We start from the raw sequence: 21,376 nt of genomic DNA, 5'->3' as shown, positions 1-21,376 counted from the left end.
TTTCTCCAAACCAAATACACACTACCAAGGACATAGGAATGTCTTAGGGTACTTTGAATTTGTATGTTGAGCCTGAGATCCAGAAAGAAAAGCAGACAGAAGCTTCCTGGGTAGCCTACTAGGATTTCTGTTAAATACACCTCTTAACTGCTCACTTATGAGCAAAATGGCATTGAATGTCAAAACTATAAACCATCTTAGAAGTCACTCAACACCTTCATTTGACAGAAGAGAAAATGAGGGCTCAAAGAAGGGGAGTAATTTGTCCTCTCACTCAGAAAGTGCCTGGCAACGATAGGACCAGAACTCAGCCTGTTTCATACAGTTACTCAAACATCTAGTGATGACTTCGTAAGTGTCAAATCATGGGCTGGGCTAATTATTGCAGATTTCAAGGAGGAGATGCTATATGAAGCTTGCAGTTATAGAAGGTTTCATGTTGTGGTAGAGGAACGGCATATGGTAAACTAAATCCCACATCTCAGCTTTTGAACTTGCCATGACTTACTCTTCCTAAGTTCCCATCTATCCGTACACAGAAGTAGTTGTCCTACCTACATAAGATTTTTTTGTTTGGGTTCTAAGAAATAAAGTTTATAAGCATGTAGCTAATGCTTGGTTCAATAAATGTAGCTTTGTTGGTTCTTGTTATTAGTCTTTGAAATTCACAAGTACCCCCCCCCACCAAATATTTAAGTACTTATCAGTTTTTGATCTCTAATGTGAATGAACGCATTATGAAAGGAATTCTTTTCCATGTGAGTTTGCTGGTGCTCTTAGCTAATTCTCACGTGTGTAGCTGTCTTAGCTACCTATGACCTGTCATGTGTAGAGCTCTTCCTAGTTCTAGTATACACCCCGCCTCCCTGCCCACCTCTCTCTCCTGTGGGAAAGATGTTTTAGACCTGGGGACAAAAGAACAAAAAAGATATGCTAACATCTGGGTGGGAAGAAGCCCCCTTCCCAAGCTTTATCTCCCTGAGTGACCATGACCATACCAGCGTCCGGTCCCAGAAAGTTTATTATAAAATAAAGAAGGGAAGTCTGAGAAAGATTCACTCGTCATAGAATTTCGGCAGCTCATTGCCCAGGATGACTCGATGGTCCACACCAGCGGCTGTGATCGTGACCAGGTAGATGACGCCCCCACTGGAGCCATCCCGGTTCATGGCCAGAGCAATAGCTGCAGAGGGTTTCAAGTTGCAGAGAGGAAGACAAGAATGGCTTAGCTTCAAATATCGTTTCCCTTCCCTCCGGTCCATATGCCTATGACCACTTTCAGACTTCAGAACCCATCTCCTAGAGATGCATATTTAGTGGTGGTCAACCAACTTTAAAAAAAAAAAAGTCTTCACGTAATGTCCATGGTCTCAATACTCCCGCCATGATTGATTTCAAGTTATAAATAGATAAATAAGCAGCTCCCCAACCTTGAATATTTAACAATTGACTCTTATGAGCGGGCCCAAGCTAGCTCACCACTGGTTCTTGTGGTCACCCATAAACCTAGTCCTGGTTTATGCCTTTTATCCTGAAAGCCCATCTAGTTTAGCCTTTGTCCTGCCATCTCTCACTCTCAAAAGTGTCCAAGTTGGGACGTTTTCTCTTTTTTTTTTTTGGCCGTGCCGCATGGCTTGCGGGATCTTAGTTCCCCCACCAGGGATCCAACCCGGGCCCGGGGAAGTGAAAGCGAGGAGTCCCAACCACTGGACCGCCAGGGAATTCCCATTGGACATTTAATTAAATGGTCACCCACGTATTCCTATTCCTCATACTCTACCTCCTTCCCACATTTAACAACCCCTGCCCCAGGTACCCTTCCACTTGCTGAGTTACCATTCGTGGTGAAGCGCCTGCACTCCTCTGGGGACATGCCTGGTTTGTACGCCGCGTCCACGTAACCGTAGATATAGGTGCTGCCAGAGCCACCGATGGCAAAGGGCTGTCGAATCAGCATCCCTCCCATGGTCCCATATACCTGGGGGAGGCATCCTCAGGTCAGACTCTAGAAGCCTCCCTCCTCTGCTCACCACTGAGACAAGCAGGTGGTGTCCACACTCTGCAGTGAAGCCCCAGCATCTCATGCCCTTCTCCTTTGAGACTATCCTACATTTTCGAGGCAGTGTCTTTGGAACTCTTGGCGAGAATGCCATATGACCCCCATCTCCCTCTCTGCGGGAGAGGGGAACCCCAAGGGACGGAGGACATTGGGAGAGACTCACCTGGCCCCCTTCGCGTCGGTCCCAGCCTGCTACCATGAGATGTGCAGACAGGTCCTCCCGATATTTATAGGTGATATTCCTCACCACGTTTGCAGCAGCCAGAACAAGCGGGGGTTCCTCCAGTTCCATTCTAAAGGAAGGGTTAGGAATAGGCAGCAATATGATTTTCCTGAAGTTCCACCTTCCTGGGCCATTACCATCATCACTGCCAGGGGAACACCCGAAACCTATAGCTGCAAGGATTCAAACTCTAGCTCCCCTCCCACATGTGCAGGGGAACCAGAGTCTCACATCACCCACTGGGAAGAAGGTTTCAATTGCTAATTGTTCTCCCTCCTTTACTCTGTCCCACCCCCAGCCCCCAATGACATAATTCTCCTGACTGCCAGAGCCCTGCCCATGTGGGTAAAAGCAGGTAAACTTTACTTCTGCCCTAATGACCTTGGTTTCCCCCACGGTCACCACCTGATATTATGGTGGCCCACGTCCTAATCTTCTTCCCCACTATTTATATTAGGAGAGTGATTTGCAGTTTTTGAACTACTTTCACTCACATTTTTTGATTCTGGAAATAACCATCTGGTGAGGTAGGGTAGGTACTATTAGTTATCTCTACTCTACAGGTGTAGAAACCAGCTTCGAGAGATTCAAGTGCCAGTTCAACACTAATGAAAGCCGGAGGCAAAGCAAGAATTTTTCATTTTCCACAGCAGTGCTCCTGGAACAGGACTCTGTATAGGGGTTCACTGGTTGGGGGAACTCTAGGTGGTGTGGACTGGGGACCCCAAAACTTCATACCCATGGAGCTCCAGCTGGTAGGCAGCCATGTCCGCTATGGCCTGAGCATCAGCAGCCGAGCCAGAGAGAGCACAGTAGATGCGCTGGTGCAGGGGCGACAGCTTGTCAAACACTCGGTTCACCACCGCCTCTCTGTCAGGAAGGAGTCAAAAGTCATCAACGTTAGAGGTACCAATTTTTTACAAAATTTTATTGAAGTTTAGTTGATTTACAATGTCGTGTTAATTTCTGCTGTACAGCAAAGTGATTCAGTTATACATATACATATTCTTTTTCATATTCTTTTTCATTATGGTTTATCACAGGATATTGAATAGAGTTCCCTGTGCTATACAGTAGGACCTTGTTGTTTATCCATCCTATATATACTAGTTTGCATCTGCTCACCCCTAACTCTCAATCCATCCCTTCCCCACCCCCCTCCCCCTTGGCAACCACAAGTCTGATCTCTACGTCTGTGAGTCTGTTTCTGTTTGGTAGATATGTTCATTTGTGTCATACTTTAGATTCCACATATAAGTGATATCTTTTGGTATTTGTCTTTCTCTTTCTGACTATGCTTAATATGATAATCTCTAGGTCCATCCACGTTGCTGCAAATGGCATTATTTTATTCTTTTTTATGGCTGAGTAATAGTCCATTATATATATATATATATATATATACACACACACCACATTTTCTTTTTTTTAAAATTTTTTATTGGTGTATAGTTGATTTACAATGTTGTGTTAGTTTCAGGTGTACAGCAAAGTGAATCAGTTACATATATACATATATTCACTCTTTTTTTTTTTTTTTTTTTTTTAGTATAAAGACAATCCTCAGAATGGGAGAACATATTTGCAAACGAAGCAACTGACAAGGGATTAATCTCCAAAATATAACGGCTCATGCAGCTCAATATCAAAAAACCAAATAACCCAATCAAAAAATGGGCAGAAGATCTAAACAGACATTTCTCCAAATAAGACATACAGATGGCCAAAAAGCACATGAAAAGATGCTCAACATCACTAATTATTAGAGAAATGCAAATCAAAACTACAATGAGGTATCACCTCACACTGGTCAGAATGGCCATCAACAAAAAATCTACAAACAATAAATGCGGGAGAGGGGTGGAGAAAAGGGAACCCTCCTACATTGTTGGTGGGAATGTAAATTGCTACAGCCACTATGGAGAAGAGTATGTAGGTTCCTTAAAAAACTAAAGATAGAATTACCATATGACCCAGCAATCCCACTCCTGGGCATATACCTGGAGAAAAACATAATTCAAAAAGATAGATGCACCCCAATGTTCATGGTGTACCACGTCTTCCTTACCCGTTCCTCTGTCGATGGACATTTAGGTTGCTTCCATGTCTTGGCTACTGTAAATAGTGCTGCTATGAACATAGGGGTGCATGTATCTTTTTGAATTATAGTTTTGTCTGGATATATGCCCAGGAGTGGGATTGCTGGATCATATAGAGAGTTGCCAAAATTTTTGATGTTCATCTTTCGGTGTTTCTCAAATTTATTTCATGAGAGAATGGCTTCAGAGTACATGAAATTTAATGCTTGGATTAAAGCAGGAAGCAAAGAATTGTCTCAAACAAATGAAACACTGCAAGTAATGATCAAAATTAGATTTATTTTCAGGCTTAGATTTCTATAATAAAACAAAAAATACTAAATTAAGCTAAGAATAATCTTCCCCTTATTAATTTTTCTTTGTTATTAACCATCTTGAGGAAGTTATGTGTTCTATGGAACATAAAGTAAGTAATATTGATCTAATCCTGTATACTTATTTTGTACGTGAGGAAACTGGCCAGAAGGGAGAAAGACAAACTTAGTTCAACATGTGATGGATCAGAAACCAGAATATCTGCTTGGCAGGACCATCTTTTCTATCTCTAAACATAGATGGAAAGTGGGCCCCTGAAATCTCTATCTCCTAAACCCTTTTCAGACCCGATTCCGTGACTCCCTGGGACAGGCCACATTAGCATCCAGGCACCAGATTCTTCTCCATGAATTCAGAGACCCAAATACCCACCCAATATCTTATCATAGTGGCCTTTCTGAAAGGTTCACTCAGTTTCTCCAATGCTTCAGTTTGCCAGTCTCTTTATGAATGGTTAAGAAAAATGTGCACTGGGGGCCATTAGCTTCCTTCCAAAAGTACACACCGGCACTGGTACTCACCCTGCAGACACCCGCGAATCAGATCCCACCACGACGCCCCCATCAAACTCTACCGCCATGATGGTTGTCTGCAGAGACACAGAGGATGGAACGTCAGAGCAGCAAGAGCCTTGATCCCTTCATGTTACAGATGAGGAAACATTCTCAGAATGGGGAGGCGACTGGCTCAAGGTTATACAGTAATTTAGCCCAGAGCTGACTCCCAGAATGGGATTTTTTTTTCTTCATCTTTCCATTTTCTCTCGTCTCTCCCTGCAGCAAGGGAATGTCAGAGCCTGGCAGTGGTATCACACAGAAAGAATGGCATCCCTAGAATCCTTTCCACTGTAAAGAGAGAGAGGTGGAATGAGGCTCCTAGGGGCATAAGTGCTCCCTTTGAGTTAAGGGCTAAGGGGGGGTACTTCCAAGTCCCGGTGACACAGCTCCACAAATGAATTACCTCCGCATGCGCTTGTTGTGTGTACAGATGTGCTACAGACCTCCCCACGCAGCGAGTGACCGTGACCTTGTGAAACAAGCTCAAGCCCTTTTTTTGGGCCCACAGTCATCCACCCCACCACCCCTTAATCAGAAGTGAGCTCTTTCAGTTTACTGAACAACACAAAACATCTCAGTGGTCAGTGGTTAGCATGGCCACGTGTCAAGGAAGGAGGAAAGCAGCAAGAAACACATGGGACAGTTTAAAATAGAGGTCTCATTTAAGGATTTCTTATCAAGAGGTAAACAGCCAGGGGAAGAGAGGAGCCAGGGAAAGAGATCTGTACCAAAAGAGGATTTGATTGGGGAGTTTGAGCTGACTTTTTCAGGTCAAGAAAAGAAATTAAACAAAAGAATTAAGGAAGAGTGAAGGAGGATAAAGCTACCTATTTTTACTCCTGTTGAACTGGAAAGAGCCTTAAAGATCCTACAAATGAAGAAACCGAGTCATAGAGAACGCAAATGACTTGTCCAAGGTCACACCGGACTAAAACCCAGGTCTAGCTCCCATGCTTTGTTTTGACTTCTACTTCTTACTTTTCACTGCTCATCTGGCAGTGAGGAGAGATACTCTAATTTATAAATGGTTTTACGGCTATACTTCTCACCACTCCATAAGTTACTCTGGCCTCCAGGGATGTTGGCCGAGTGTTCATTTTGACATACTGATTCATCATGAATAGCACAGCAGAGAACAGGGGCAACCCCATCCAAGAGGTTATTCCTATATAACAAAGCTGCCCCAAAGCTAAGCTTGGTGGCAGTAGTTTGAGAGCAGAAGCCGGCCTGCCTTGGGCTGCCATCTGCCCCAGGGGTCCAGCCTTGGCAAAAGTCGTCCAGCAGGTTGTGGAGGTGGGTGGGGAAGACATGGGGAAGGGAGCACGGTGGCACCTGGGCCAAGGAGGAGCCTTCCTGGGCCAGGCTGGGTAAGGTCACCTCCAGCTCACATGGAACCCCCATTATCAGTGCTGGGGCTATGAGTTACCCACGGGCTAGTTTATCAAAGGTCTGTGTGATGCGTCCCTTCTCAATCAGTGCCCATACTCCCCTCTCTCAAGTGCTGTCCTACTTAACCCAGGGCACCGTTTCCTTTTCTCTGTGCACCTTCTCCAACCCCCTCCCTTGATTTAACCAGGCGCTCTCTCTAGCCCAGAGTGAAAGCGAAAGCGCTTTAGGGCAGCTTCTCCTTAACGCTTCCAGCTCAGAGTCAAAGCACCCCTTCTCCACCTGCCTTCCGTGCCCAGTCCCTTCGCGGACCCGTAGCCGACCCCTTCAGAATACAGACGCCCGTGTTCATTTCGGGATGTGAGCACTGGCTGCTACAAGCTATCTCCCCACTCTTGTTAGTCTCCAAATTCACTCTTTGGCGCTTCCAGGGTCCCCCTATCGCTCCATTTCCTCCACCCCTCCGCTAACCCTCAAGCCCAGGCTCATTACCCCGGTGTGGACTTCTCTGGCCCGGGGTAAGTCTCCGGTGGGTGCTCCCGCCCGCAGCATCCCGGCGCCGCGCTCCTCGCCGCCTGGGGCACTGGTTTGCGACCTGGGACAGCGCGCTGCTCGCTGCCTACAGCTCCGCCCCTTCTCCACGCCCGCCAGGGGGCGCCCGGGTCCATGCCGCGAGGCTTCGCATCCGGGCGCTAACTTGCGCGGGGCAGAACTGCCCGGAGACAGATGACGTAGGAACCCCACCCAGAGGCTGGAGTGAGAAAGTCGCGACGAGTGGGTCCCGCAAGTGGAGGCGAGGACGGGAGGGTCGGGTGTTGGGAATGGAGAAGGTGGGGCACCAGGGCTGCTCCCCTAAACCTCGGATCTGATGTCGACGCCCTCCCCCCACATAGTCCGGGCGGACCGCCTTCGGAGTGGGCGGGTCTGGAGAGCCGGAGACGCTTTCGTTTTCCCTTTACCGTAAACCGCTCACTTCAGGCCGGCGCCGGCAGGCTCGGTGGGTTCCCGGGACTTTCCGAAGCCCCGGCCCGGCTCGCCTTGCTCCCTCCCCGCCGCGGTCCGGGCGCCCGCCCTGCTACGACTCCGACAGCTTCCAGAGACTCCGTCCCGGCGAGGACGGCGAGAGTCCCAGGACCCGGGCCGGCCTCGAACCGCGCGCGCCCATGGCCTGCTCGGAGTCCCCCGCTCCCTGCGGGTGTCTCCGCCTCTCCCGAGCCTCCCTCGCGTGCCTGGGGACAGCGCTGCTGCTCCTCGCCGACTGGATGTTGCTCCGGCTGGCGCTGCCCCGAATAGCCTCCCTGCTGGTACCCCCTGCGCTGCCGCTGCTCCGGGTCTGGGTGGCGGGCCTGAGCCGCTGGGCGGTGCTGTGGCTGGGAGCCCGAGGCGTCCTCGGGGCAGCGCTGGGCTTCCGGAGAGAAAGCGCAGGAGTCCGGGGATGGCTGGCTGCTTTGGAGCCGCTGGCGGCGGTGCTGGGCTTGGCCCTGCCGGGACTTGCCTCGTTCCGAGAGCTGGGCTCGTGGGGAGCCCCCAGGGACGCTGACAGCACCCGGCCACTACACTGGGGAAGCCGCCTGGACGCCTTTGCGCTCAGCTACACGGCGGCACTGCCCGCGGCCGCCCTGTGGCATAAGATCAGGAGCCTTTGGGTGCAAGGAGCTCACGGCGCTTCTGGAGTGGCGGTGAGCCGGCTTCTAGGCTTCCTGGGCCCAGAGAAAGAACGCCTCCCGCTCATTCTGGCCCTGTTGGTATTCTCCTGTCTTGGTAAGGGGGATGCAGGGGGAGAGGGACGAGGCTAGAGGACTGGGAAGGAATCGAGAGTAACGGTCAGTGAGATAGATTGGTATGAGTTCTCGGAAATGTGGATGAGGGGAAGGGGACCCAGCTCAGGTCTTGAGAAGAGCCCCCACTCCCCACCCCAGTGGAGAGGGAAGAGCCCTGTACTGGGTAGGAGTCAGGAGTCCTGGACTCCAGGGCTGCCCCGGGCGTTGCTTCACTGGCCACCTTGGACAAGGCCTTTCCTCTGGGGCAGCCCATCCTATGATCCCTAGGCTTCCTCATTCAACCTCTAAAGGTCTGGTGGGGCCACAGGGTTTTGAGTTCCCAGGTGGCCCGTTTAGGTGTAGATTGTGTCTTTCTGCCACTGCCCTCCAGGATTATGGGCAAAGGTGAAAGGAGGGTGGGCCGGGGGCCGTCTGGTTAGAGCTGACCTGCTTAGACTTGATATTTCTCTCCCTCCCCAGGGGAGATGGCTGTTCCATTCTTCACGGGCCGTTTCACGGACTGGATTCTACATGACAGGACAGGCGCTGCCTTCACTCGAAACATAACTCTCATGTCTGTCCTCACCATAGCCAGGTCTGGGGGCTGAAGTTGGAAGGCTGGGGATGGGGGAACCCTGAAAAAGAGGGAGTCGGAAGTTGGGGCTACCGTCCAGAGTGCATTTCTGGGGGGCCCCCTGACCATGCCCGGCCCTCCTTCTCTGTCTCCCTCTAGCGCAGTGCTGGAGTTCACGGCTGATGGAATCTACAACAGCACCATGGGCCGCGTGCGCAGCCTCCTGCAGGGAGAGGTGTTTCGGGCTGTCCTGCGCCAGGAAACAGAGTTTTTTCAAAAGAACCAAACAGGTTTCTCATGAAACTCTTCACTATCTATCCACTTACTGTTTATATCCCCATACATCTTTTTACTTATAACCTTGATCCTTCTTTCACACGTAAACGTCGTCATGTCTTATTCTTGGCGTACCTCAAGAGCAAAATACATATACTCCTTACCTTCAGAAAAACCTAGTGTTTCCATCCAAGGTTTTCCCACAAATATATCCCTCTGTGTGTATTTAGATAGAAATGACAGGAATTTCAAACCTGGAGATTTTGAGATCACAGAGTCCAACCACCTCGTTTTACAGAGAAGGGAACTGAGGCCCAGACCCTAAATGCCAACACTTGCATAGACACGTATGGATAGAGATGAACTTGGGAATAGAAGCCATCTCTTGATTCCCAATCCAGGACTTGCTACAGTTTCCTGGACTGCTTTCTAGCAGCACCTTCGTTTTTCTCCAGCTCTGTTACATGATCAGTTTAAGTTTTTCCTGCCTATGTGCAGGGGATATACAAGTTCTTTAGAGAACAGAAATCTGTCAGAGAATTAGAAATTCACAGGGGCATCAATTTCTTTAGAGTTAAAAGGAAGGTCTTTGGCTAGGCTTTTCCTCTGGAACCCATTCCCCTTGAGTTGAGATTCCAAGCCTCCCTAAGCCACTGACCTTGTTTTCCAGACCTTCTTAGAACCCCTCCCCCGGCACCCTGGCTCATTGCCAGTCCTTCCCATCACTCTGAGCTTCTCACTCACTCACTCTCTTCTCCTCAACCCTTGGCAGGTGCCATCACATCTCGGGTCACAGAGGACACGTCCACCATGAGTGAGTCTGTGAGTTCGCAGCTGAGCCTCTTGCTGTGGTACCTTGGGCGTGGACTGTGTCTCTTGGGGCTCATGCTCTGGGGGTCCCCGTCCCTCACCATGGTCACCCTGCTCGCCCTGCCACTACTTTTCCTTCTGCCTGAGAAGCTGGGAAAATGGCACAAGGTATGTCCAGGGAGTTGCCTCAACCTATACTGACCCTCATCGCCCAGACTTGGTGGGCTCTCCTCACAGATTTCTTTCCTGGCACCTTCGCTGATTCTTCATCTTTTTGAAACTCCTTGTCCATGTTCCTGGATTGCTCAGTGTCGATCTTCACATTCTCTGTGTCTTCTAATGTCTGCCTACAATCTGTCTTTAAGCATATGATCACCGAGGTTGGGGTTAACATATACGTACTACTATATATAAGATAGATAAGTAACAAGGATCTACTGTATAGCACAAGGAACTCTACTTAATACTCTGTAATAGCATATATACGAAAGAACTCTGGAAGAGAATAGATACATATGTATGTATAACTAAATCACTTTGCGGTATACCTGAAACTAACATAATATTGTAAGTCAGCTATACTCCAATATAAAATGAAAACTTAAAAAAGGAATATGATCACCAGTCTCAAGAATATGATCCTCTATGACCCTTCTGAGTCATTTTCCTCTTCTCTGTATCTCTTTAGTATCCGTGGGGGATATAGCTGTGTCCCTTTCTTTTCTGTCTCTCTGCCTTTTCTCACCTTTAATCTCTAATTGGATAACTCAGGTCCTAGCGTCCCTTATGGTTTGCCAACCACATGTGACATCTCTTGTCCATGTCTCCACAGGTGCTGGCAGCACAGGTGCAGGAATCTCTGGCAGAATCCAGCCAGGTGGCCATTGAGGTGCTGTCAGCTATGCCTACCGTCCGGAGCTTTGCCAACGAAGAGGGTGAGGCCCAGAAGTTCAGGCAAAAGCTGCATGAAATGAAGACACTCAACCAGAAGGAGGCCCTGGCCTACGCAGTCAACCTCTGGACCACCAATGTGAGCACCTGGGGATGAATGCCTATTCCCTGGTCCCCGAGATGCTTCAGTGCTATTCCCTGTCCCATGACCGTGCTCCACACTCTTCCTCCGCTGGGCAATGGTGGGTTCAGTGTCTGTATCCCAGCAACCAGAGGCTCCATGACCCCACTCAGTGTTCCTAACCCCCTCCCTCTTTTCAGGCATGCTAGATGGCTTCCTTTCCCTAGGGTGCACAAAATCTCCCCAACCCCCTTTGTAGGAAAGTGCCAAGTCTTCCAGTCCCAGGGCCTTCCTCTGCCTCATGGGGGGTGCTCAGGGAGCTATACATTCCTGCACCTGGGCCTGCTTCATGCCGGAACTATGCGGATGTACTCCTGAGAGCCATGGGAATAGCGGAAGCCAAGGATGCGGGGCATCTTGTGATGTAATTGACAGAGAACTAGATCAGCGATCAGAAGTTCCTGCCTAGATGCTGCCATTTACTAGCTCTGGGACCACGGGCTATTAACTTACTTTCTCTGAGAGTTTCTTCTCATTTTGAAAAATGGGAGTAATATAACCGAGTTTATAGGGCTCTTGATGTGAATATGAGATGACATTACATTCATGAAAGCCTTTTGTGAAGAGCAAGATGCTCCCCAAACAAGGCGCTACTGGTGATGGTGATGGTGATAATTGACTTCTATCATGGGTAACCGAGTGAGACTCCATGGGATGCTATGGTTCATTCTTTAATACCTATTGAACCCCCTGAGTTACTTGGGGAAAGGGGACGCTATCTCTCCTTAATGTTAATGATTCTGGTTCTTTGCACCAGAATTTTAGATTTTCCTCCCACAGTCCCTTTTCTCTGTGGTCTCCACAGATCTCAGGATTGCTGCTGAAGGTGGGAATCCTGTATTTCGGTGGGCAGCTGGTGACAAGTGGGTCTGTAAGCAGTGGGCACCTGGTCACCTTTGTTCTTTACCAGATCCAGTTCACCACAGCTGTTGAGGTGAGGTCCTTCCGTTCTAACTCCCCAGTGCTTTTCCTTCCCCTGTGCCGTCACCATCTGAGTCAATTTCCTTCCCTCCTTTGCCCTTCTCACATCACATAATCCTGGTAACAGATTGGGTCCCTCCCATCCCCTGCCTCACTATTCATACCTCCCCTCCAGGTACTGCTGTCCACCTATCCCAGGGTACAGAAGGCTGTGGGCTCTTCAGAGAAAATATTTGAATACCTGGACCGGATCCCTCGCTGCCCAGCCAGTGGTGTGTTCACTTCCTTAAAGTTGCAGGGCCTCGTCCAGTTCCAGGGTGTCTCCTTCGCCTACCCAAACCGTCTAGATGTCCCAGTGCTGCAGGTACAACCTACCAATCCCTGTATTCTACCAACCTCACCCTCAACTCGACCACCCTAAGTTTTCTCCCTGCCTTCAACCTGCTTAGCACCAGGTTTAGACAGAGCCTCCCTCACCCTTCAAAGGCAAAGTCGAGATCACGCGTTCCATAAAACTGCCCCCAAGCTCAAGGACCAGGCTGGATTTCCAAGAAGAATGGAAGAGGAGGCTCTCAGGGAGAAGGCTCTCCTATCCTAAGGCGTCATGGAAGCAAAAGCTGTGTCTCCAGTCTTCCTTTTTCTTTCCATCTGTAGTTTGGAATGTGATTTTTTTCTTTTTTCTCATGCTATCTGAGATTGAGCGTGTGGCACAGTGGTGCTTAGTCTTTGCCTTTGTGTTTGTTTCATCTTCCATCTCTACTCCACGGGGAGGTGTCTGTGCATGTGGAAGGGGAGTAGTTGCTGTACTTCTGCATTTTCCTCCTTTCTTCTCTGGGGGAAGACATTGACAAGACAACGTAACAAGACAATGACTGACAGGTCTCAAGGTTAGGGGCCTCTGGCTGCCTCTTAGTGTGTGTGATTCTGTGGCTTCCAGGGGCTGACGTTCACCCTTCGTCCTGGTGAGGTGACGGCGCTGGTGGGGCCCAATGGGTCTGGGAAGAGCACAGTGGCTGGCCTGCTGCAGAATCTGTACCAGCCCACCGAGGGGCAGGTGCTCCTGGACGGGGAGCCCCTTCCCAAATATGAGCACCGCTACCTGCACAGACAGGTGAGCAAGAAGATGGCATGGGGGAGGGCAGGGAGCCTCAAGTCAGAAGAGCAATCTTACCGAGCACTCTGAACAGAGTGTTAGGAGACCTTAGGTGGAGGTGAGCGTGCGGTCAGGAGAGAGGCCGTGTAATTTTGTGATATGCTTCCAATAGAGATTTCAGTCTTCAATCTCTAGAGAACCACACTCCTGTGTTCCTTGTTCTATGACTCTGCATCGTATTTTGTCCCAGGTGGCTGCTGTGGGACAAGAGCCACAGCTATTTGGAAGAAGCTTGAAAGAAAATATTGCCTATGGCCTGGTCCAGAAGCCAACCATGGAGGACATCACAGCTGCTGCAGTGGAGTCTGGAGCCCACGGTTTCATCTCTGTACTCCCTCAAGGCTACGACACAGGTGCTCTCTCCACTCACATCACCACCCAGACATCTTCACCTTCCTGGTAACCGCAGTAGCCTTGCCTTGATTCCTTAGCTCCCCCCACGCCACTGACATCAGTTTGAAGTTGTAAGATCTTGTTCCTATGGCTCTTTCATCCTCATGTCCTCAGAACTCCTTTACCTTCCCAGAACCTTCCCTATCTTGCTGCATCCGTCAGTCCTTGGTGTGCGTGTACATGTGTGTGTGCGTGCGCGCACATGGGTGCACATGTGCTTATTCAGCTCTCACCTTGGCCCTTGTCTCTGCAGAGGTAGGTGAGGCTGGGGGCCAGCTGTCAGGGGGTCAGCGACAGACAGTGGCCTTGGCTCGAGCCTTGATCCGGAAACCATGTGTACTCATCCTGGATGATGCTACCAGTGCCCTGGATGCAAAGAGCCAGTCCCGGGTAAGAGAGTCATCTTCTTAATGCCTATTTCCCATCCAGTCCTCCTTCCTTCACTCATCCTTTGTTATTATACTAACATCATAATTCTCCAAACTGGTCCTTGCAATTCTCAGTTCCCATTAGCTTCTCCCCAAGATGCCTAAAACCAGTTAAAAGAGATGATCTACAGACCCTGAATCTGTGAAGCCAAACATAAGCAAAAGACCGTCCTCATAATACTAATATGAATTGAAATTTTACTATGTGCTGGACGTGCTGGATGACCCTTAACATGTAGTCTCTTGCTCACTTATTCATCGTGAATGCTTGTGAGCTGGGTGTTGTTATCCTCATCCAACAGATGATAAAACGGAGGCTAAGAGAGGTTGAATAACATGCTCACTGTCATTCAGCTATTGAATAGCAGAGCCTGGACCCCAATTCAAGTCTGCCTGACTTGAATGCTCATGCTCTTTACTAGTAAGTTATATTTCCTTAAAAGAGAATATAAAAATTAGAGAGGAGAGACTCTTCAATACCCTTCACTCTTTTCTTATGGGTTTCACCCTAGGGCTCTTTCTTTCATTACTTTTTTTTTTTTTTTTTAATTTTTGTTGGAGTATAGTTGATTTACAATGTTGTGTTCATTTCAGGTTTACAACAAAGTGAATCAGTTATACATATACATATATCCACTCTTTTTTTTAGATTTTTTTTTTCCTGTATAGACAATTACAGGGTACTGAGTAGAGTTCCCTGTGCTATATAGTAGGCTCTTATTAGTTATCTATTTTATATACAGTAGTGTGTGTATGTGAATCCCAATCTCCCAGTTTAGGACTCTTTCTTTTATTCCACCGTTGCCACCTCATGTAAACAGCCCTTCACAAATCAAAGGTTTGCCAGAGAAGCACCCAGAAGGAGAATCTTCAATTTCCTTGGGGTTATTGGCAGAGGTGGCAATGATCCTGGCGAGCTCTGTCCCAGCTCTGGAAACACAGATGTCTCCCTGAGCTGGGAGTGGTCCCCTGGTCTGACAGAGTGTATGTTTTTTCTCAGGTGGAGCAGCTCCTGTATGAAAGCCCTGAGCGGTGCTCTCGGTCTGTGCTTCTCATCACCCAGCGCCTCAGCTCGTTGAAGCAGGCTCACCACATCCTCTTTCTGGAAGGAGGCACCATCATTGAGGCGGGAACCCACCAGCAGCTCATGGCGAATGAGGGACGCTATTGGACCATGGTTCAGGCTCCTGGTGGGTCAGGTGCTCCAGAAAAAGACTCCTCAGACCCACACACTCCATCTCCGTCCCTTTTCCCCTCCTCTCTATAGTGGAGAGTTTGAGAACAAAGGTCTTACCAGAGTTGCAGAATGGGCAGCTGCTACTGGGAGGGGTGACATTCTAAAACGTAACCCTTGAGGTGTTGCCTGAAATTTTGCCGTGAGTGTTAGTTGCTCTCCAAGCTCCTCTTGGTTATACAGATTTCCTGGAAGAAAACAGGCTTTAGAACTCCTTAGTGTAACTGGGTTTGGAGCCAGGGTTGGTGTGGCTAGCATAAGAAATATTTAGAATACACAGAAAGGGAGGGTCAGCTCCTTTTCAACCTGACCCGAGGCATATGCTGGCCCATAAATACCCTGTGGTTTCTTGATATTTATAATAAAATTGGTGTCTTGTACTGTGGTTTCTCGTGTTTTCAGTGGACCAAATGGCCCATCGACCATTGCAGTACCATATTCAGGAGCTGGGTCCCTCCCTCCTTCAGCATCCTCAGTGTTTCCCAGCCCTAAGTGTGCCATCTTCTCCCTTAAGTTTTCTGTTTCCTATGGTTGCCCCCTTCACTTCTCCATCCCCCTGTGCCCGCCCCCAAGGATGAGCCAGTCAGGGGGATACAGTGTCCTCCAAGGCACCAGCAGCTTCAGTGCCTCAGAGCCCGGAGATGGAGGATGGAGGATGAGCACGTCTAGAGGAAGTTCACCACCTCGTTCGCTCGCCCACCCCGGTCCTTTACAGCAGGGCTCGCCCGGTTCTGCAGTGGCACCTGCCCCGGTAACTCAGCGTAGTGGGCGGGGTGGTCTAGTAAATCTCTTCCATTCAGGGAGGGCCGTGGTAGTGTGACGTCAACAGTTGCCGGGCAGATTAGGGCAACTCAGGTTGCAAGGAGAGGCGGGTTTTAGAGACGTTGAACACGACAGTGCTCAGTCAAGCAAGAATTACGCGAGTAGGTGCGGGCAGAAAGGGCAGTTCTTGTGGGTGGCTACAGGTCAGGGAGACCGTTGAACCGGGAGAGGCCCTAGGAGGGACCAGGTCGAAGGATTCAGAGGCTGCACCCTCTCCTTGGTGCTCCCTTCCCCCACACGCTGCGGGTGTATTCTATTGCCGGTCTCCCCAAGACCTGTCTGTCCTCAAGACTCAGTGCCCCCACGTACTCCTATCCCTCCCCTGCTTTTATAAAGCGATGCTCCTAGGCACACCCCTCCCCCATTCCGGATTTGAAACTGCTCCCAGGTTCTCGCTGACTTCCAGATTTCTGGTTAAGGCTACGCTTTTGATGCTATGACCCCTGCCCACCCCATAACTGTCCCCGGAGGATGCCCCAGCCTGTCGGTGTCTCTTACAGTAACCTCATCGCCCAGGGAGCTTTCGAGCTGCTCGCTCTCTTTCTTCCTTTCTTCTGGCAGTCTATCACCCCCGTTTCCCTAAGTTCCATGAAGGCGGAGCAGAGAAGCCTGTCCCCAACATAATACTCCTGGTCCCCATACGCCCACCGGACACTTCTCAGGAAGGGCAGGGGGATGTGGAAAAAATTCTGGTTCCCTCCCCTTAAGGCTTCGGGCTTTCGCTTTCACTTCCTCCTTCGAGAGCCGCCAGATCTCCGGGTGCTGGGCGGTCATGGCGCTGCTGGACGTGTGCGGAGCCCCCCGCGGGCAGCGGGAGGACTGGGCTTTCCCTCACGCGGGAAGCCGGCAGCGCTCGGACCCCGGTCACTACAGTTTCTCTCTGCGATCTCCGGAGCTCGCCCTCCCCCTGGGAATGCAGGTCAGGGCTGTAAGAAAATCCCGTGGGAGGCGGGCAGGAGGGAGCAGAGTAATGGAGGGTCTGCCTTGAAACTCTCCGGAGGCGGGGATATGCGGAGGGGGCCATCCTTTAGTCTAGCAGAGCCACGTCCAGGGTCTAGGGCCAGAGCCAGGGAAGAGGCCACGTGGGACTTGGGGGCTGGCCGCCTGAGGGTTAGGAGGTGCAGATTAGGACAAAGAGGGAGAGGTGAGCGGGGAGGGGGCTCCCATCGGGAGACCAGAGAGCTTTCCTGCTGGTTCTCCATCACAAACAAATCACGAAGCTTTTCTCATAGGCCTATCCTATGATACAGGGGCTGTGTAGTGTCTTGCAAAACCTATGAACTCGAGCGTTTAGCCTGGACTCAGCCACTCACAGTTGTGTGCCTTGGATCAAGTCCCTTAGTCTAGGTCTTGGGTCTCTCTTCTGTAAAATGGGGATAATATTCATAAAACGTTTTTCCTGAGGGTTAAATGACCTATGAATGGAAAACCATTACAGTCACCCTTAATATGTTTAGTTATGGTACCACTTATTTTATTTTATTTTTTCATGTCTATTGTGCTGGCATATGGAAAAGGTTGGTGTCATGGCCTCTTCTTTTCTTTCTCCCAAACCATTTCCTTGTAGAGCTGGGTTATTAACTGTTTCATTTACTGGTGGTTGGAGAATTTCTGCATATCTCCTTCCTCTAAATTCCTTTCCTGGAGCGTCCAGCTTCAGAAGTTTTCAGTGGCCCTTTCTCTGCCTTTTCTGTCTCCTTAGCCCACTGAATTCTTCCGGTCCCTGGGTGGGAATGGAGAAAGGAACATTCAGATCGAGATGGCGCATGGCACGACCACGCTGGCCTTCAAGTTCCAGCATGGGGTGATTGCGGCCGTGGATTCTCGGGCCTCGGCCGGGAATTACATTGGTGAGTGTGTGTTCTCCAGCTGGCAGAATCTGGGGAGCTGGGCCCTCCTCTCAGCAGGAGCCCAACATCTACACCAAAGTGGGACCAGATATTGATTTAGGACACACAGGGAGAGCTGTGGGGTCATTCCTCCTCTCCCCAAACTCCATCTTCTTCCAGCCACATTAACGGTGAACAAGGTGATTGAGATTAACCCTTACCTGCTTGGTACCATGTCTGGCTGTGCAGCTGACTGTCAGTACTGGGAGCGTCTGCTGGCGAAGGAGTGCAGGTAGGCCTGGCCCCTTACCTCCCTTCTAAGCCTGGATTCTGCATCTTCCAGATCACTGCTCCTAACCGCCCCCAGCATCTTAGTGCTAATGTCGTATTTCACAAAACAGCCTTTTGGTGATTAAAAACCTTCTCCCAAATCTCAGCCTGTGCTCCTGCCAAGAAGCCAGATCATTTGTCAGTTATCAATATTTAGCACCGACACCATCGCCCCTGGTGGGATCCTATCATTTACTGGGATGTCTTTTTTTTAATTAATTAATTTATTTATTTATTTTTGGGTCTTCGTTGCAGTGCGCGGGCTTCTCTCATTGAGGTGGCTTCTCTTGTTGCAGAGCATGGGCTCTAGGCGAGCAGGCTTCTGTAGCTGTGGCATGCAGACTCCATAGTTGTGGCTCGCAGGCTCTAGAGCCCAGGCTCAGTAGTTGTGGCGCACGGGCTTAGTTGCTCCACTGCATGTGGGATCTTACTGGACCAGGGCTTGAACCCGTGCCCCCTGCATTGGCAGGCAGATTCTTAACCACTGCGCCACCAGGGAAGTCCCTACTGGGATTTCTTTATGTGGTTTTGACGACTTCCCTGGTGGTCCAGTGGTTAAGACTCCATCTTCCAATGCAGGGGGCGCAGCTTCCATTCCTGGTAGGGAACTGTGCTCCCACATGCCGCATAGCCAAAAAATAAAGAAAAGTTAATTCTATATAAATTCCAAATCTTTCCCCATCCTTAGATCCTACAAAACCACTCCTTTCAAATGCTTATCTCTTCAATCATTTTCTGCCCATCAAGTGGGCTGCTAGGAGGGCTAGCCTTCTCCTGTCACCGCTAAGTCCTCTCCTGGAACCACCCTGTCCTCACCCAGGCTGTACTATTTGCGGAATGGCGAGCGTATCTCTGTGTCTGCAGCCTCCAAACTGCTCTCCAACATGATGTGCCAGTACCGGGGCATGGGCCTCTCCATAGGCAGCATGATCTGTGGCTGGGACAAGAAAGTGAGTCCCCTCCCTTCTCCATATTCCCACATGTGGATGAGAGGTCAGTTTCCCCACTGTACACTCCCACTCCCTCCCGTACAGGATACGTGGCACAGAGAACACTCGGTTATAGAACTGTTACCCACTGGCAATTTCTGGGTCTGGATGTGGACCACTGTTTCATAAGCTTGTCCCTTTGGATCAAATAGCTGATTCCAAGTTTGTTTTTCCTCCCTTAAGTTCTATGATTGTTCCCAAAGTGTTCTCCTAGTTCAAATGTTCCTGGGGTCAGCCTAAGTCTTTGGTCCACTTCTCATGGCTCACACTTGAATCTGGATGTTACCAACAACTTCCTCTCCACTTCCAACCTAGACCCTTCCTGCATCCTATAGGGTCCTGGACTCTACTATGTGGATGGAAATGGGACTCGGCTCTCCGGAAATATGTTCTCCACCGGTAGTGGGAACTCCCATGCCTATGGGGTCATGGATACTGGCTATAGACCTGACCTTGGCATTGAAGAGGCCTGTGACCTGGGCCGAAGGGCAATTGTTCATGCCACCCACCGAGACAGCTATTCTGGAGGCGTTGTCAATAGTAAGAGACCAATGCCCTCCTCCCCTGCCACGCCCCTGGGGAGGGAGAAAGAAGGGGGGTTGAGATTGGGAGACATGGGGGAGGCTGAGTGGCAGGGAGTGGGTTTTCAGTACCTGAAGGGGGCATTGCAATCCCCGTAATAAGGGCTTTGAGAGTGTGTGTTGCTGTTGTCGCCTTCAACATAACATCATTCGCAGGATCTTGCTGAAGGGAAGGTGACTCTGTTCTTTCTCCTTTGCCTGCAGTGTACCACGTGAAGGAGGACGGTTGGGTGAAAGTGGAAAGTACAGACGTCAGTGACCTGATGCACCAGTACCGGGAGGCCAGTCAGTAATGGTGGCAGTGGTGGACTTGGGGACCTGGGCCAGGTTACCCCCCAGGAGAAAGAGGTGCCTGACCTGACCCAGAGATAGAGAACCAGGGGCCACTGGGAGGCAGCGTGGAGTTTATCCTTTTGTGTGTCCTCTGTCTCCATGAGTATCACCCCCAGCCCAACCTTCTGGGTGCCCCACGAAGCACAATAAAGGAAAACGGTTATAAAAGCCTCTGTGTTGTGGCCTTATGGGGGCTCTGGGCTGGGCTTGTTGGGAGGAGGGATCAGGAAATAAAGACAGACTTTTCCTGAGAAAAGAGACTCAAACCCCTACCTAAGAAATGGGGTCTCATCAAATATTTCTCTGGGCTTTCCTTCCACTTTCCTCTCTCCAGGACCTCGGGAAGGTTCAACATTGTCTGTGGACACTTAGGTGCAATTTAATTTAAGTTAGGCATACAACCTGGAGGCTCCTGTGTGGTCAGTTGTTAATGGTTTGGGTATCTGGGTGTAGTGCGCTTAGAACAACTGTTTTTGACTTTGTAAAGTAGAATGAACAAGCTTCCTCCTCACATGTGTGCGGTAATTGTAAACACGGTCCCATTTATCTCAAATAACCCCGTGGAGAGATTGGATATTACATGGAAAGATGGACGTTAGGGGTTCCATTTCATGATGGGTCACACTCCATTGCAAGATGACAAGACTGTGATTGAAGTGGAAGAGGAGATAAGGAGGACTCGCTGAAGTTGGAAATATGAGGAAAAGGTAACCAGGTTAGAAAGATGAGACAGAATGAGATTTTCTGAATCGCGCTGGGACTTCAGGAAGGAGCAGGACACTGTCACCTCTCCAAGGAGAGTTCGTCAAAGGAAGAGCTTGTAAGTAGGAAGCAGCTGAACATGGAGCTTTTGCATTAGAGAGAGATCCTTAACATCCCAGAATGGAAGGGGTTGGAGAAGTTATAGTAATCCCCTAACTTCAAATCTAAATTTGAAGTGACTCATGGTAGTCGTGCCAATAACATTTCAAAAGGGGGCATTGGAATCCACGTGGCCCTCCCTTGGGGAATATGTTGAGTCTGGGAGGTGGTTTCAGCCAGAAGAGTTATTTCTGGAATAAACCAATCTGCCTGTCCCATAGATGGGCTCTGGGTCTGGCAGGACCTATAGAAACCTGATTACTGTGCTAATCAGTGTTAAAATAGACTAAGAAACAAAGTCCACTTCCCTCATATGAGGAAGGTGGTTCCACCATAATCTGAAGCACAAACCTAGAGGCGTCTGAACACTT

At 49.6% G+C, this 21,376-nt stretch overlaps 3 protein-coding genes across 5 annotated transcripts; 2 read left to right on the top strand and 1 right to left on the bottom strand.

The window, feature by feature from the left end:
• Nucleotides 1-429: 429 nt before the first annotated feature.
• Nucleotides 430-7,986, bottom strand: PSMB9 (proteasome 20S subunit beta 9). The gene is made up of 6 exons (XM_068557582.1): nucleotides 7,132-7,986; nucleotides 5,218-5,285; nucleotides 3,021-3,152; nucleotides 2,223-2,352; nucleotides 1,837-1,978; nucleotides 430-1,183 (listed from the first exon to the last, which is right to left on the bottom strand). Exons 1-6 carry the CDS (start codon nucleotides 7,189-7,191, stop codon nucleotides 1,056-1,058), a joined length of 660 nt encoding a protein of 219 aa, XP_068413683.1. The 5' UTR covers nucleotides 7,192-7,986; the 3' UTR covers nucleotides 430-1,055.
• On the top strand, nucleotides 7,378-15,645 carry TAP1 (transporter 1, ATP binding cassette subfamily B member). Of its 3 annotated transcripts, none has more exons than XM_068557580.1 (11): nucleotides 7,378-8,400; nucleotides 8,880-8,994; nucleotides 9,133-9,263; nucleotides 10,022-10,071; nucleotides 10,892-11,089; nucleotides 11,937-12,065; nucleotides 12,228-12,416; nucleotides 12,990-13,163; nucleotides 13,396-13,558; nucleotides 13,852-13,988; nucleotides 15,027-15,645. In XM_068557580.1, the coding sequence occupies exons 1-11, from the start codon at nucleotides 7,803-7,805 to the stop codon at nucleotides 15,291-15,293; spliced, it is 2,151 nt and encodes a 716-aa protein (XP_068413681.1). In that variant the 5' UTR covers nucleotides 7,378-7,802; the 3' UTR covers nucleotides 15,294-15,645. The 3 variants fall into 3 exon arrangements, with proteins under 3 accessions (XP_068413681.1, XP_068413679.1, XP_068413682.1); XM_068557578.1 differs by having other exon boundaries at nucleotides 7,379-8,400; nucleotides 10,022-10,227; XM_068557581.1 differs by having other exon boundaries at nucleotides 8,235-8,318; nucleotides 10,022-10,227.
• Nucleotides 15,646-16,798: 1,153 nt separating this feature from the next.
• PSMB8 (proteasome 20S subunit beta 8) lies at nucleotides 16,799-20,312 on the top strand. The gene is made up of 6 exons (XM_068557311.1): nucleotides 16,799-17,001; nucleotides 17,785-17,932; nucleotides 18,092-18,203; nucleotides 19,062-19,191; nucleotides 19,566-19,770; nucleotides 20,016-20,312. Exons 1-6 carry the CDS (start codon nucleotides 16,855-16,857, stop codon nucleotides 20,102-20,104), a joined length of 831 nt encoding a protein of 276 aa, XP_068413412.1. The 5' UTR covers nucleotides 16,799-16,854; the 3' UTR covers nucleotides 20,105-20,312.
• The last annotated feature ends 1,064 nt before the right edge of the window (nucleotides 20,313-21,376 follow it).

The sequence above is a fragment of the Eschrichtius robustus genome, chromosome 12, assembly GCF_028021215.1.
Source record: "Eschrichtius robustus isolate mEscRob2 chromosome 12, mEscRob2.pri, whole genome shotgun sequence".
NCBI lineage: Eukaryota > Metazoa > Chordata > Mammalia > Artiodactyla > Eschrichtiidae > Eschrichtius > Eschrichtius robustus.
The sequence above is the reverse complement of the archived record's forward strand: the minus strand, read 5'-3'. Positions and strand labels throughout refer to the sequence as shown.

Excerpts from the sequence above, each read along its gene's own strand:
- TAP1 (XM_068557578.1), top strand. The coding sequence starts at position 7,803 with ATGGCCTGCTCGGAGTCCCCCGCTCCCTGCGGGTGTCTCCGCCTCTCC. Across the intron at positions 8,401-8,879 it reads GTTGGTATTCTCCTGTCTTG|GGGAGATGGCTGTTCCATTC; the intron begins GTAAGGGGGATG and ends CTCCCTCCCCAG. Across the intron at positions 13,559-13,851 it reads CCCTCAAGGCTACGACACAG|AGGTAGGTGAGGCTGGGGGC; the intron begins GTGCTCTCTCCA and ends TTGTCTCTGCAG.
- PSMB9 (XM_068557582.1), bottom strand. The coding sequence starts at position 7,191 with ATGCTGCGGGCGGGAGCACCCACCGGAGACTTACCCCGGGCCAGAGAA. Across the intron at positions 3,153-5,217 it reads GATTCGCGGGTGTCTGCAGG|AGAGGCGGTGGTGAACCGAG; the intron begins GTGAGTACCAGT and ends CCTTCCTGACAG. Across the intron at positions 1,979-2,222 it reads ACCGACGCGAAGGGGGCCAG|GTATATGGGACCATGGGAGG; the intron begins GTGAGTCTCTCC and ends TGCCTCCCCCAG.
- PSMB8 (XM_068557311.1), top strand. The coding sequence starts at position 16,855 with ATGGCGCTGCTGGACGTGTGCGGAGCCCCCCGCGGGCAGCGGGAGGAC. Across the intron at positions 17,002-17,784 it reads CCCTCCCCCTGGGAATGCAG|CCCACTGAATTCTTCCGGTC; the intron begins GTCAGGGCTGTA and ends CTGTCTCCTTAG. Across the intron at positions 19,192-19,565 it reads TCTGTGGCTGGGACAAGAAA|GGTCCTGGACTCTACTATGT; the intron begins GTGAGTCCCCTC and ends TGCATCCTATAG.